Genomic DNA, 13,560 nt, shown 5'->3' on the forward strand with positions numbered 1-13,560 from the left:
CCCCAGGACCCTCCTGCTTTGAGGAGGCAGCCTAAGCAGTTGCAGAGCTACAATATCAGGATTATTTTTTATTATATTTTATTTTATTTTATTTTATTTTATTTTATTTTATTTTATTTTATTTTATTTTATTTCATTTCATTTCATTTCATTTCATTTCATTTTTATTTATTTTTTGGCGGGGGGGGCAGTATGCTACCTTGCTGCTCAGTTGTTAAAATTCAAATAAAGTGAAAGCCGTCCCCGCCACAACGGTGCTGTGGTTCTGTTCCTTTTCATTTATTTATTATTACCGCCGCCTTTATTTTTTAAACAACAACAGTACAAATAAATAAATCCCGGTCGACAAAACAGGCAGGTAAAATGCGAATTTAAACCTCTACCCTCCCTCCCTCCGCTGCTGCCCCTTCCGTTTACAGCCACACGTGTTACCGGCTCTCCCTTGGCAAAAGGGGGGGTCCCGCTCCCTGCCCACCTCCGAGGCCGATGCCACCGCCTGCACCGTGGGGAGCAGTCAGCAGCGCCGGGAACAAAGACTCGGAGCCTCCCCGGGTGGCTGGGGGGGACCAGGGGACTGGGGAGACTGGGGGTGTCAGGGGGTTCAGGCCAGGTAACTTTGGGGTTGCTCCCAGCTTGGTCCTCGAACAGCTTGCACGGGAAGCTGGGGGTAGGAAAAAGGGAAAAAAAAAAAAAAAAAGCAGGGAAATTGCACTGAGCTCACGCAGCGCCTTATTTGGTTGCTGTCCGGATTACTGTTATTATTATTTGGGGGACAAGGGGGAGCTGTGTCCTTAATTCGAGCCTCCCTGCCTTCCCCACCCCCAGATGCTATGAAAGGAAAGCTGATTTCATTTCCACCATACAGTACACTTTCTCTAGAGAGCATTGTTCAGACAAGCAACTCCTGATCCCTGATGACTACAAAATACGATTTATGTTTCCATCAGAGAGAGACAGAATATCCTGATGGCTTGAAAGACGGGCAAGAAAACCTTATCTAATCAATCCCTTTCCAATACACACACACAAAAACACACACACGTAGCTAGCACAGGAGATAACGCCCGCACTGACTGCACGTAAAATAAATATCGGCAACACAAAAATTAACAATAGTCATCTTGATATTTTTTCTCTCCCTCCAAAGACCTACAATAATACAGTTTGCGCCTTTCCTAGCTTGATGTCATCATCGGCAGTATAATTTAAAAAAAAAAAAAAAAAGGAAGAGCTTAAAGAGCATGCTTTTTTATTTTAGATGCAACAAGAATAGATATAGTAAAGAGAGCTTGTAACATCACAACCACAACAACAGCAACAGCAACCTCCGAGCCAGAGGATTTGTCCGTATCTCAACTGCTTTTATTATATATAATCGCAAAATCATAATGAGTAAACAATAAATAAGAGACATCATCATAATAGGAAGAAGTCAGAACACCTTTGGTTTGTGTTTTTTTTTTCCCCCTCTCAAATAAAAGGCAGATTTCCCGATGATCACTGAAATTATAACGACAGCGATTGATCGGAGGGCTAGCAAAGGAAAAGGAAGAAAAAACAATCATCATCACCGGTCCTAAAAATGCAACCGTTCCCCTTTGCTCACTTGGCACAATAGAAATCGACTGTCTCTCAAAGAGCCATGCGCCTAGTGCTATTTATAGCCAGGGGCTGTGTTGGAAGCTACCATTGAGCTTCTCCCGGGCAGGCAGACAGGGGGTGCTCGGCGGGGAGGAGGGGGCTCGGGTCGAGCAGAGGCAGCAGCAGCCCCCCGCCCCCAGCCTCCCTTCCCCGCACACACACACACATCCGCACACTCACCACCACCACCCCCCCCCCCCCCAGTCTGGCTGGGAATTTGAACCGATCCAGCCTGTTTAAACGGAAAGGACACAGATCTTCAATGTAAAAAAAAAAAAAAAATCAGATCAGACCCAGAGAGAGAGAGAGAGAGAGAGAGAGAGGGAGAGGGAGAGGGAGAGGGAGAGGGAGGAGTGTGTGTGTGTGAGTGTGTGTGTGTGTGTGTGTGTGTGTGTGAGAAAGAGGGAGAGGGAGAGCAAGCGAGAGGGAGAGGGAGGGAGAAGGAGGGAGAGAGAAAAGAAGAGGGGGAAAAAAAGGAAAGATTTTCTCTATGTATATAAAGATGGCCACGTTAGCAAACGGACAACCAGATAATACCAGCCTGAGTAGCAATCACAGCAACCCCAGCACCAACGGGCATATGAACGGATTAAACCATAGTCCTGGAAACCCATCCACCATCCCAATGAAGGACCACGATGCCATTAAGCTCTTTATTGGGCAGATCCCCCGTAACCTGGACGAGAAAGACCTCAAACCGCTCTTCGAGGAGTTCGGGAAAATCTATGAACTGACGGTGCTGAAGGACAGGTTCACTGGCATGCACAAAGGTGAGTTACCTCCTGAACTTTCCCGGAGAGATCGGAAGAGGAAGGCAGGCTCTCGCTCCCTCTCTGGCTCTCTCTTTATCTCTTTCCTTTCGATTTCATTTTATTGCATTTTCGGCTGGCTGGGGGCGGAGGCGGCAGGGAAAGAAATAATAGACCCTCTTGGAAAGCGAAGAGAGAGAGGCAGAGAAGGGGGTCAGCTCCGTTTGGGTTATTTAGAACTATTTTTCCCTCTTTCCCCCCTTTTTTGGCAGGGCAAGATGAAGCCACTTGCGAAAGCCGGAGAGTCCAGGCGAGAGCAGGGGAGGGCGGCAGGGCTGGCAGCAGCTATCCACACATTGGTGGTGCTGAAAAAGATTAAGAGGATTTCTTTATTTATCTTTGGGAGCCACACATTTTCCACCCAGGGCTGTGTGTGTGTCCGTGTGTCTGTCCGTGTGTTTGCGCCGAGCCGGGAAGCCCCTATTTTACAACTGTTGTGAATCAAGCACCGGCACCTTCGCATCTTTATTTTATTTTATTTTATTTTATTTTATTTTATTTTATTTTATTTTATTTTATTTTTTCATTTTTTGCTGCTGTTAGGATTCTTATTTGTAGCCTGCTCCAAAACCACAGGCAGAGAAGACTGATTTACTCAAGGGGTGGGGGGTGCTGGGGGGGGATTCATTTTGGTTTTGTTCAGCGTAGGAACAGAGATATAAACAACAATAAAAAAGCCCATCTCAAGCAGGGGGGGAGTATGAAATCACAAAATGTGGATGTGTTGGAGAGAGCAAGACAGGAGGGATGGGTTGCAGCTCAATTCCAGAAGGGAGAAGTCTCCGAGCAGGCATATTCCCAGCACTACTTTAATGTGCCCGAAGTCCACCCTGGGAACTTTTTGGGTTTTCTTTCAAGGCAGTAGAGACGTGGTCCCCGTGCAATGCCTTGCTTGCTCCGGCTTTGCCCACTCCTTTCCTTTCCCTGCTTAGTCTCTCTGGAGGTGCATTTCAGATTAGAGGATGCTACCTTTTGGGGGTGGGGGAGGGTATGGGGGGGGGGGGGGGGGGGGGGAGAGATGCTCAGATACCCGGGTAAGAAAGTAGGACTCACAAGGAGGAAGTTGAAGATAATTTGCATGGTAGCCCAGCTTAGGAGCAGGAGAGACCCAGGAGCAAAAAAAGAAAGAAAGAAAGAAAAAGAAAGAAAGAAAGAAAGAAAGAAAGAAAGAAAGAAAGAAAGAAAGAAAGAAAGAAAGAAAGAAAGAAAAGATCTAATCAGAAGTAAGCAGGGTGTGACTCCAGATCTAGTGCATGAAAAAAAGGGTTGTGCAGGGGGGCACGGGGGGAGTGGAAGTTGCGTCTGTTACAGGAGAGGTTCAGTAGCAATGTCTACTCCAGCCTGGTTCACTCCTGGTAGGGAGAGTCACTGGGAATGGCATTAGTGGCTTCCCAGCTTTCCAGCTGCCATGGTGAGTTGTAAATCTTAAACTTAATGGCATGTTTAGGAGGCATCTTTTCCCCTTTCCCACTCACTCCCCTCCTCTCCTCCACCTTCAGGAAATGCGAATGAAAATATACCCTGACAGTGCAAATACCAGTATTGCACAGGCTAGAGAAAACATTCAGGGCTCGGGGACTGGGGATTCAGTCCAAGTTATAGGGTATTGCTTCCTTCCTTTCTTGCAGGTCGCTCCAAACACCCTTCTCATATTTACAATGATCAGTGTATCCCTTACGAACATTGCTTTCCTTTCAGACTAGCTTCTTAGAAACCACATCAAGGTCTGACGGGCATCATTTAAACATGACATCCACACTAGAATAATTATTAATAATAACAATAAAAACAATAGTAAGAAGCACAGGGAAGGAAAGGTCCTGGAAGGTTTTGTCTAATAGATGAGGCATAGTGAGAGTAGGCAGTGAGCCCGTGTGTACGCGCATGTGTTTGCAAAAATTATCTAGGGTTTCCATAAAATAAAAATAACAACAGTAAAAGCTCCACTGAAGAGAATTACTCAACACAGTATAGAGGAAATGTCTGAGTTAATGTCTAGGTAAAGGATTTTTTTGGGGGGGTAGAGGGGTATTTTGATTTGTTGATGAGATTTTATTCTTTTGCTTTGTTCTACTGTAAATCTGTAATTAATCAATCTATGCGCTAACTTTAATTTCTATTTCATAAATGGGAATCCTTTGTCTTGCATTTCAGTTTTGCTTTTACTGTATGCCTGTATTCATAGAGACAAACTTAGGAAGGAAGGGAGGGAGAGAGAGAGAGAGAGAGAGGGATCATTTATCTTGCTTGGATGTGTTTAACACATATTCCTGAATTAAGCAAGATACTAACTTCATTTCCCTTCATTTCATTTCTGTTTTAAAGCTGCAACCTAGGAAAAAAGACAGGTGGGGAATCTTGTCACCTCATCAAACCAAATTGCATGAGTTCATCTTGAAAGAAACAGTCATTTTTAATCTCATAGAAGTTCTGGACTATGGAAGGAAAAATGATCATGATGATTGTTGTATCGCAGCCTAGCGTTTGAGTGAAGCTTCAATAGACACTGAGTTGCCAGCGTTTCAGAGACTGGTTTTATTTAGTACATCCGAGAAGAGTTTGAACTCCTTTCTAGCGATGCTGCTGATTTATTAGCTAATCCTGATAAAAATGTGCCTCTGGCTACCTGGAAAAAAATTACTTTCTTGCCAGTAGTGATTAATTACTAAGTCAAAAAGCATGATGGGGCTTTGAAGGATGAGGATTGTGTTTGGCTTTTTTATTTCATTTCATTTCATTTCATTTCATTTCATTTCATTTCATTTCGTTTCATTTCGTTTCGTTTTGTTTCGTTTCATTTCATTTTTAATCTGTTTTCTCTCTCTTTTCTCTAAATTCAGCCATGTGAAGCATAGTATTCACTCAGATCTCCTTATTTTGGCTTTGCTTGGAGGCATAGATGAAGAATTGCATAAAAATAGTCCAACTTGGCTCTCAGGGGTAGGATGGCAATATGAAACCCCAAGATGCTTTCCATAAGTGATACGTAATGCTTATACATTAATTGATCCATCACTCTCAGTTTATTTTATTCCTAATCCAGTGGATGAAGCTGTGGCAGTGGTACACCTTGAAGGGTTAATAGTGGGCTGTAGTTTATTTAAGTGTATGAAGAACAAATCTTGGGTGCGGAGGGGGAGAAGGTGGGTTTGTGCTGGGGGGAGGGAAGAGAGAGGAATTAGCTTAGAGTAAAAACGTAGCAATCAGAGTCATTTCAGGTGTAAATCCACTGAAATGAGAGCATAGTATGTGTATGATTCAAAATATTATGAAGAGATCCTACTGTGGTGCTTCTGTATATCAGGAGGAAATTGAAAATTAAGAACCTGAAGATAAAGTACATTACTATCCCTTCTTGCCAAAAAAAAAACCACACAACTATCAAAAGGGAGAGTGAAGTCCTAGATTCTTTCACCAGCAGCCCTGGCTGATGCCAGGCCAGATACCAGGGAAGAGGCAGGGGAGTACAACTGTCTTGCAGACACATGATAAGAGAAGAAGTTACGGAGGAAGCAGCATGTGAGGGAAGGTGGGAAAGGATTGCCAGATCTCTGAGAAAACAAGATTTTGTGGCACAAGCATCGCTGCTACAGATTCCCCCTTCCTTGCTTTTCTCCACATGGGGCAGGAACGCACTCCTGCTGTGGCACTTTGCTCTAGGGTTGGGAAGAGGCTGTGTGCTGAGATTATTGGGTAGAGATCTACCAGGGCTGAGCTGACCCACCTACGCACTCACACATGCGCACACGCACGGACTTAACTAATCACACTCGAACAATTTAGCAAGCCATTCATTCATAACTTCCCCCCTTCTTATCTAGCAGTGGAGTATGCTTAAAGGCTGAGTTACTGGGAGACATAAAGGTTAGTGCTCTCAGTACAGCCCTATTATAATGCATTAGGGCTACGAAGATGGTGAAAGGCCTGGAGGGGAAGACATAGGAGGAACGGCTGAGGTCACTGGGCCTGTTCAGCCTGGAGAAGAGGAGGCTGAGGGGAGACCTCATCACAGTCTACAACTTCCTCGTAAGGGGGTGTGGAGAGGCAGGAGACCTTTTCTCCATTAACACCAGTGACAGGACCCGCGGGAACGGGGTTAAGCTGAGGCAGGGGAAATTTAGGCTCGACATCAGGAGAGGGTTCTTCACAGAGAGGGTGGTTGCACACTGGAACAGGCTCCCCAGGGAAGTGGTCACTGCACCGAGCCTGTCTGAATTTAAGAAGAGATTGGACTGTGCACTTAGTCACATGGTCTGAACTTTTGGGTAGACCTGTGCAGTATCAAGAGTTGGACTTGATGATCCTTAAGGGTCCCTTCCAACTCAGGATATTCTATGATTATCTTTGAAGTCATTTAAGGCCAATTTAAGTGGTATTTAGTATAATATTTATGAATTAATGTAATCTAAATATAGGACTGTCCCCATAGGTTTAAACAGCCTTTTCTATCGAAGCATGCTTGTACCCAAGGCCTGGAATGTGTTTTAATTTAAAACACACAGGTCTCCATAATATTCTATTTAGTAAGTCAGAAGAAATCAGCATTCCACACTTAACTGAGATTTACTGAAACATACGCGGGTGAGTGCACTTAAAGAGTGGAGACAGCGTGCAGTGAGAAAGCAAGAGTCTTTCATGGATGTGAGTGCTACAACCTTCTTTCAACCCTGTGGTGGTTTTACCAGACTAGGCAGCTGAACACCACAACCACTCTCTCACTCCCCCTCCTTAGATGAGGAGGGGAAGAAGTAAAGGAAAGAACAACTCATGGGTTGAGATAAGGATGATTTAATTAAAGGAAAAAAGAAATAATTATTAAGGAGAGATTACTATTAATTAAACAATTTAACTAAACAATTAACAATTTAACTAAAGGGGAAAAAGGAAAGGGGAAAAGGGAGGGGGAAAGGGAAAACTAAACAAAACAAGTAAAGGCTATGTGGAAGTGCAGAGGAAAGAAACTACTCTCTACTTCCCACAAAGGAGCGATGCTTGACCACGTCCTTGAAGCAGGGCCTCAACGCATGTAGCTGGTGTTCGGGAGGAGGACAGATGTTTTCACAACGAGATCCCACCCCTCCCCTCTTCCTCCTTTTTCCACCTTTTATTGCTGAGTGTGACATCATATGGTATGGAATATCCCTTTGGTTGGTTTAGGTCAGCTGCCCTGGTGATGTTTCTTTTCTCACATCTTTGCCCACCCCTAGGGGGGTTAGAGAGAGTCCTGATGCTGTGCCAGCACTGCTCAGCAGCAGACACAACACTGGTGTGATACCATTGCTGTTTTAGCTACGAGTGCAGAGCACAGCACTGTATGGGCTGCTGCAGGGAAAGTTAACATCCCAGCCCGACCCAGTACAATTTAGAGAGGGGAAAGCACAAAACTCCCAAAACCTCCCCAAAATCCACTATTGCGGTCCCACTAGGATGGTGTAATACATACATACACCATTTAGTATGGTAGTAAACCAAACAAGTTTTAGGGAGGTAAATGCACGGATAAACTGGAATAAAACAGAGGAGGCTTTATGCCTTAGGTTTAAAGAACAACCCCTTAAAACAATCAAAATGCAATTGGATAGCTTGATGGAAGAAAGAAAAAAAGCAACCCCTTGTACATTATAATCTCCTGTACAGATGAGCATGTATGTATATTTGATAATGTGAAACAGATAGCCCAGATTGCTTCATAAATTAGAAGGCTATGTGTTAACTCTTTTTTCAGGGGTCTTTACATGGATTCTGGTTTCTAACAGCAGCTGAAGCCAGTTATGATGCTATTGTTACGGTTGTGTCAGCATTTCCAGTACAAACTCCAATTTTCTGGGATCTCTCGCTTGGCTGTTAAGTTTTGCACTGAAAGCTGTTCTTCAGCTAGCCCCACCACCATATCAACTAATCGTCCTTACAAGAATGTATTTGCTTTGAAGTTACAGAATGTGGAGGAAAGAAAGAAATTACAGTTCATGGTTCTGGAGCTTTTGTTTCTTCTCTTAACTTTCTCCAGGTTAGACTTATACTTCCAACACATTTATAGATTAAGGTTACTTCTGTCCCTCAATATCTACATATACTGGTGCCTTTGGACATTTTAGGGGAGGAAAAAAAAAAGTACTTCTTTTTTTTCTTCTGAAAAAAAATATAATAGCGACAACTACCAAATCTCATAGTATTTACTTGGCCAAAACAGTGTTTTAATTAAATGGTGAATCAGGAATTTACTAATTTCTTAAGAATAAAAACAGAAAAGGGGGACAGTGTGCTTTTGATTTATTTTATTATATTATTTTTTCCTGTGTTCATCCAGAAGAGAACGGGAATGTCAGCACTAAAGTAGGGGGAAAATTTGAGGATCCTTGTCACCTTGGATGAAAAACGTGGTTCATCTGGTCCTCTATCCTGCTTCTGCCAGCAGCCAGTGCCACAGACAGGACTTTCTTTAGCAGAGGATTCAAATTGCATAGTATAACAAAAGCCAGGCAGCTGATGGAATAGTTTTTTGAAGGAAGTTGTCAGAGACTCTCTGGAAATTTTGCCTGGGTAAAGAGTGAGCAAGATTGCGGAAAGCGTCTTGTGCTCAATAGGAAAGTGGATTGTACCCGTCAAGGAGGGCGTGCATAGGACTTCCAATGCTCGGAGTGAAGAGCGAGGGGCAGAAGGGGCCAGATGGCCGAGGAGGGCCTCTCCTAGCCTTCAGAGCTGGAAATATGCAGCCACATTTTTCAGGAAGATGTCAGGGTGTTTTTTATCATGCATACCCTGTGCGCATGCATACCAGCCGCACTGACCTGACAGACCAGAACGACACTAAAGGAGCTGTTACCGTCCCTCCCGTCAATCAAGTGTAAACCCAGGTGAGTTTATGTGACAGGCGGTAATGGCTCCAAGGGAGAAAAAGTGGGGGAGATGATCGAGGCTGGTGGGACAGGTACCTGCATTTAAAACAGTGCAAAAAGCATCTGATGCCCAAAGACTCGTGTCAGCATTGGCTATAGCTTTACAATAAAACTGTGACAGCAGGAGGCTGCAGAGCTCAATATGACCCCTCCAGCACGCGCCGTCAGGTTTGTGTCCTGTAAGAGTTCACACTAAGCAGGTGAGGTGTTAAGTGAGCTAAGCCGAATCCTGGCGTTAACAACAAGGATGGTGTTTCATTAATCCCAGCATCTTCTTTCAGTAGGGAGTGGAGGCCCCTTGACTGGTGGCTGGGCAGAAGTCCATAAGAGCTTTGCCATCACATCAGTTGGTTCACATTTGCCAACTGAATGCTTCCCCTTCCTGTTAAAATTCAGGATTGTGGATTTACGTAGCAAACCACACTTGCAGCTAATGAGACCAGCTTCTGTGCTTGCTGGCTTGTCCCTGAACTTAGCTTTCCTTCAGCAAGTGAAACTAAAACTTAAACGAAGCTGAGGAACTGACAGAAGTCCGACCCCTGCCCCATTTCTCACTCACTTAACTGCTCCACCGATGCCCGTATGAATGTTGCTGGGGCTTGTCATGGCAGGCTGATCCTTATGCATTAAAATCTGCAGCAGAAAGAGAGAAAAATAATAACCATGGCAAGGGAAAGCTATAGCTTTTCTTCCACTGCCGCTCCCATGACTGAGCTGGGGTATTTATTATAAGCACCTCTCTCCCTCTGTAACTCTTGGAGATGCATCGTCGCATTTTGGGGATTGCAGGATCTCTTGCATCACTCTCTCTGTGCTGCATCGCTTGGGGTGGGCTGAAGTCAGGGTGTCACCACAGATGTTGCATTTGTTTGCTTTTGTCACTGTGATCCATGGCCTGAAAACACACACAGGTGAATGCAGCTTTTAATGTGCATTTATTATATCCGCCTGACATCCCCTCGAAGGAAGAGAGGGGTTATTATTGTCACTCCTTAAAATAAAGATGGATGACAAACCTCTCAAATAAATGCCAGACCATACGTAGTGGCTAAAAATAAATTATATACGGCCATCTATTCCATGTAAATGAATGGCAAGACATGTAGATACAGACATCGTGTTAAGTTTGTCAAGCAGAAGCAGCCAAAAATATTGATCAAGGCAAGAGGGAAAAATTGATAATGAACTGGACTCCAAGAAGACTTTAATTGACAGTGACTTCTGTGAACCAGCTTTGGACAGTATATATAAACTGACCATGATGTAACTTTATTGCAATGCATTCTCCTTTAATTAATTGTCACCTTTGTTAAGACTGGCTACAGATCAAAGGTTTAAAGAGACTTAACAGGATCTTAGTAACAAACCCTTCAGATGCATTAGAAATATCCGACAGCTCAGCCAATGAGGCATGCAGATTTCAATCTACCTCACCCTTATCTGTTTATTTCTCCCTCCTTTGTTGAACACAGACAGTCATTGTTTAACATTAACTATTTCATAGATGGCTTTGTTGGTGATGTTGATGCCTCCAGAGATGTGTATTTGCCAGCAAGAGGTGCCTTCGCTCCTAGGTCTGTCAAAGTATTTTGCCACTGGAAACTTGCTTATGGTCTGAGAGACCAAGGTGCAGTACAGGCAGAGTTTGTAACACAGGGTATTCTTTCCCCTTTTCCCTTATTGAGATCTGTAATTTCCTGATTTAACTCTGGAAAATATAATGAGCCATAGTTTGCATTAAAGGGGTTGCTGAGAATGAACTCTTGCATGAAAGTTGCGCATGCAGACATACAAATGTGTCTGCCACGTTTTTGTATCACACGCGCATGCAACCAACATGTGCATATTAATGAAAACATGCATTCGGTATAGATGTATATACATTATATACATTCAGGCTGACATATGTCTCTAAATAATTCCTTTCTAAAAGACAGTATAGAGATCGTATTCTTGCATGAAAGTGGCAGGTGACTTAACAGGTTATTCCTGGAATTATATGCGGAGTTTAATATGATACATAGCTGTTTGTTCATTATACTAATTTAATGACACAGTCACACTTAACTAATCCATGTCTGGTTTATTTGTACATTGTGTCTGAGTCTCCAAAATATTTTAGAGGCAACCCAGCTGGCTTCCCAGTGTGCTGGGGCAGATAACTCTGGACATGAAGCTTCTTCAAACAGAACGAAAATGGAGCTTTGCAGACAGAGTTGGTCTGATGAGATCTGACTGCATATTTGCCTTGTTTCTAATTCAAATGCCTGTGTACATAATACATAGAGACTGTGTATGCACACATGTATCGAAAGGGCAGACTTACATTTGCACATAGTTCCTCTCCTTTTCAGTCCCTAAGGATATATTCGCATCACATAATATGCATCACTCACTGCAAACGCACACAAATATCTTTGTTGGATTTGGTAGCTTCTTGCAGGTAGATGTATAAAGCAGCATCAGCCTAATAATATCCCTATAAAACAGTGCTTCCTTCCTAGGATCCAGAGGGATGAAGGTTGTCAAAAAATCAAAAGATATATCAGTGTGCTTGTAGAAATCCCCTGATTATTTTTCCTCTCTATAATGCTCTAATTCACTATTTGATCAATTGTAAAAGGGCCAATGCTGTAGTAGGAAAAAAAAAAAAAAGTATTAGGTTACTAGATGCTTCAGGGTGAGTGAAAATCACACCTAAAATTAAATGTAGCAATACGGTAATGAGCTTATCAATACTTCTTTAAGGAATCTGTCAGCCCTATAGGAGAGATTCAGTTCTGCGAGCAAAGGTAACAATACAGATATTGCTTATTAAAACTATCGATACCTGGTTGACCAATCTAACCAGAGACTGTATAATGTACCTGCTGTTAACAGACAGGGAGAAGAACTATGAAGAATTTACAGAATTGCCCACATGTAATATTAATAATATTGATTGATTCTAATAATATAGTAAGGTAATGATGCACTTCTTTGAAATGGTGCATGAAAGAGAGAGAGAGAGGTGGACACCTTTGCTGAGTAGCTTGAATTGGCTGGCAACTCTTTGAAAGCTAACCCAGAGAAAACTGTTTTCTTACCCCTTCCAGGCAGGGCTCCGTTTCTTGTGCCGTGTCTCACCAGACCCATGCAGAGTCAGGACACCTCCTGCTCCAGGATCAGATCTGTGCCTGGCAGCTGCAGAGAAGCCAGAGGCCTGGAGAAACTCCAGGACTGAGCAGGACCGATCCCAGGGAGCTCTTCTTTCAATGCAACAGTGCAGTGAAAGTGCTCTATTTGTTTTATTTTTCACACTTTTAGTGGCATTTAAAAATTGTGTAAAGAAAAGGGTGTAAGTAATAGATATTCCATGATATGCACAATCTATAACTGATGGGAAAGGACTTTTCAGAGCAGATAGTGACCTGCTCTGAAACCTGTTGAAGTCTCCAGGAAACCCCCACCTCACCTGCAGCAGGGTTTGCGTTGGGCCCTAAGTTATGGGCCCTTCAAGGTGCTGCTCGTTGGGGCAGGAGCTACTGATAACATGCAGTGTGATTGCCATAAGGTTGTTCCTCCTATAAATCCAGAGATACAGACTGGCTTGCTTCTGAATTTCCTAACTGCTCCCTCTTCAGCTATAGGCTGTCTTAAGTATGCCAGTTCAGTCCTGCCATACCATTCAGCTTCAAGTGTCTCGTTCCAGTTGTCATACGGTAGTTTCAAGATGGTTTGCATTTTGTTATTTCTTCTCTCAGTTTACAGAGTGAGTGTTTTTCTTTTGTGAGCATTTAATTGCTTTTAAAAGTGATTTATTTGATCCTATTCCATCTTCAATAATACATGGATGAGGATGCAATTTTTCACCTTCTTTTATAAAGATATACTGTTATTCAGTTATGTTTTTCTGAGGGTTTTATTCTGTTTTGTGTGTTCTGAGGGAGACTGGTCATTTTTTTACTTTGTTTTCCTTTTTCCTTTCCTTTCTTTTTGACTATAGATTTTTTATTTTTCTTTTAAGAAAAAGAAATCTCATTCAAGATATTGGCAATAAAAGAGAAAAGTAGGAGTGGAAGTAAGGAATGGGCAAAGCAACCAACAAAAATCCTCTGGCAAAGTCTTTAAAAGCATACCCTTGCTGCATGTTTATTTGCAAGAGTCTGGACCCAGCTGATTTTGGTAACAAAGAAAAGAGTATCTTACAAATGATTTAACTACAAATTTAGTCA

At 42.9% G+C, this 13,560-nt stretch overlaps 1 protein-coding gene and 1 long non-coding RNA gene across 3 annotated transcripts in view; one reads left to right on the plus strand and one right to left on the minus strand.

Moving 5' to 3' along the window:
* The first annotated feature begins 1,947 nt into the window (after window positions 1-1,947).
* LOC310888764 (CUGBP Elav-like family member 4) overlaps window positions 1,948-13,560 on the plus strand; it is an 815,597-nt gene continuing 803,984 nt past the window's right edge. For both annotated transcript variants that reach the window (XM_083815832.1, XM_083815833.1), the window contains exon 1: window positions 1,948-2,411. In XM_083815832.1, coding sequence (XP_083671958.1) covers window positions 2,132-2,411 — 280 coding nt within the window. In that variant the 5' untranslated portion in view covers window positions 1,948-2,131. The remainder of the gene's footprint in view (window positions 2,412-13,560) is intronic.
* LOC310888770 lies at window positions 7,769-13,013 on the minus strand. The gene is made up of 3 exons (XR_014576149.1): window positions 12,433-13,013; window positions 10,083-10,241; window positions 7,769-9,979 (listed from the first exon to the last, which is right to left on the minus strand). It is a non-coding gene; the product is annotated as an uncharacterized lncRNA (long non-coding RNA).

Source organism: Anser anser (assembly GCF_964211835.1).
Source record: "Anser anser genome assembly, chromosome: W".
NCBI classification, from domain to species: Eukaryota; Metazoa; Chordata; class Aves; order Anseriformes; family Anatidae; genus Anser; species Anser anser.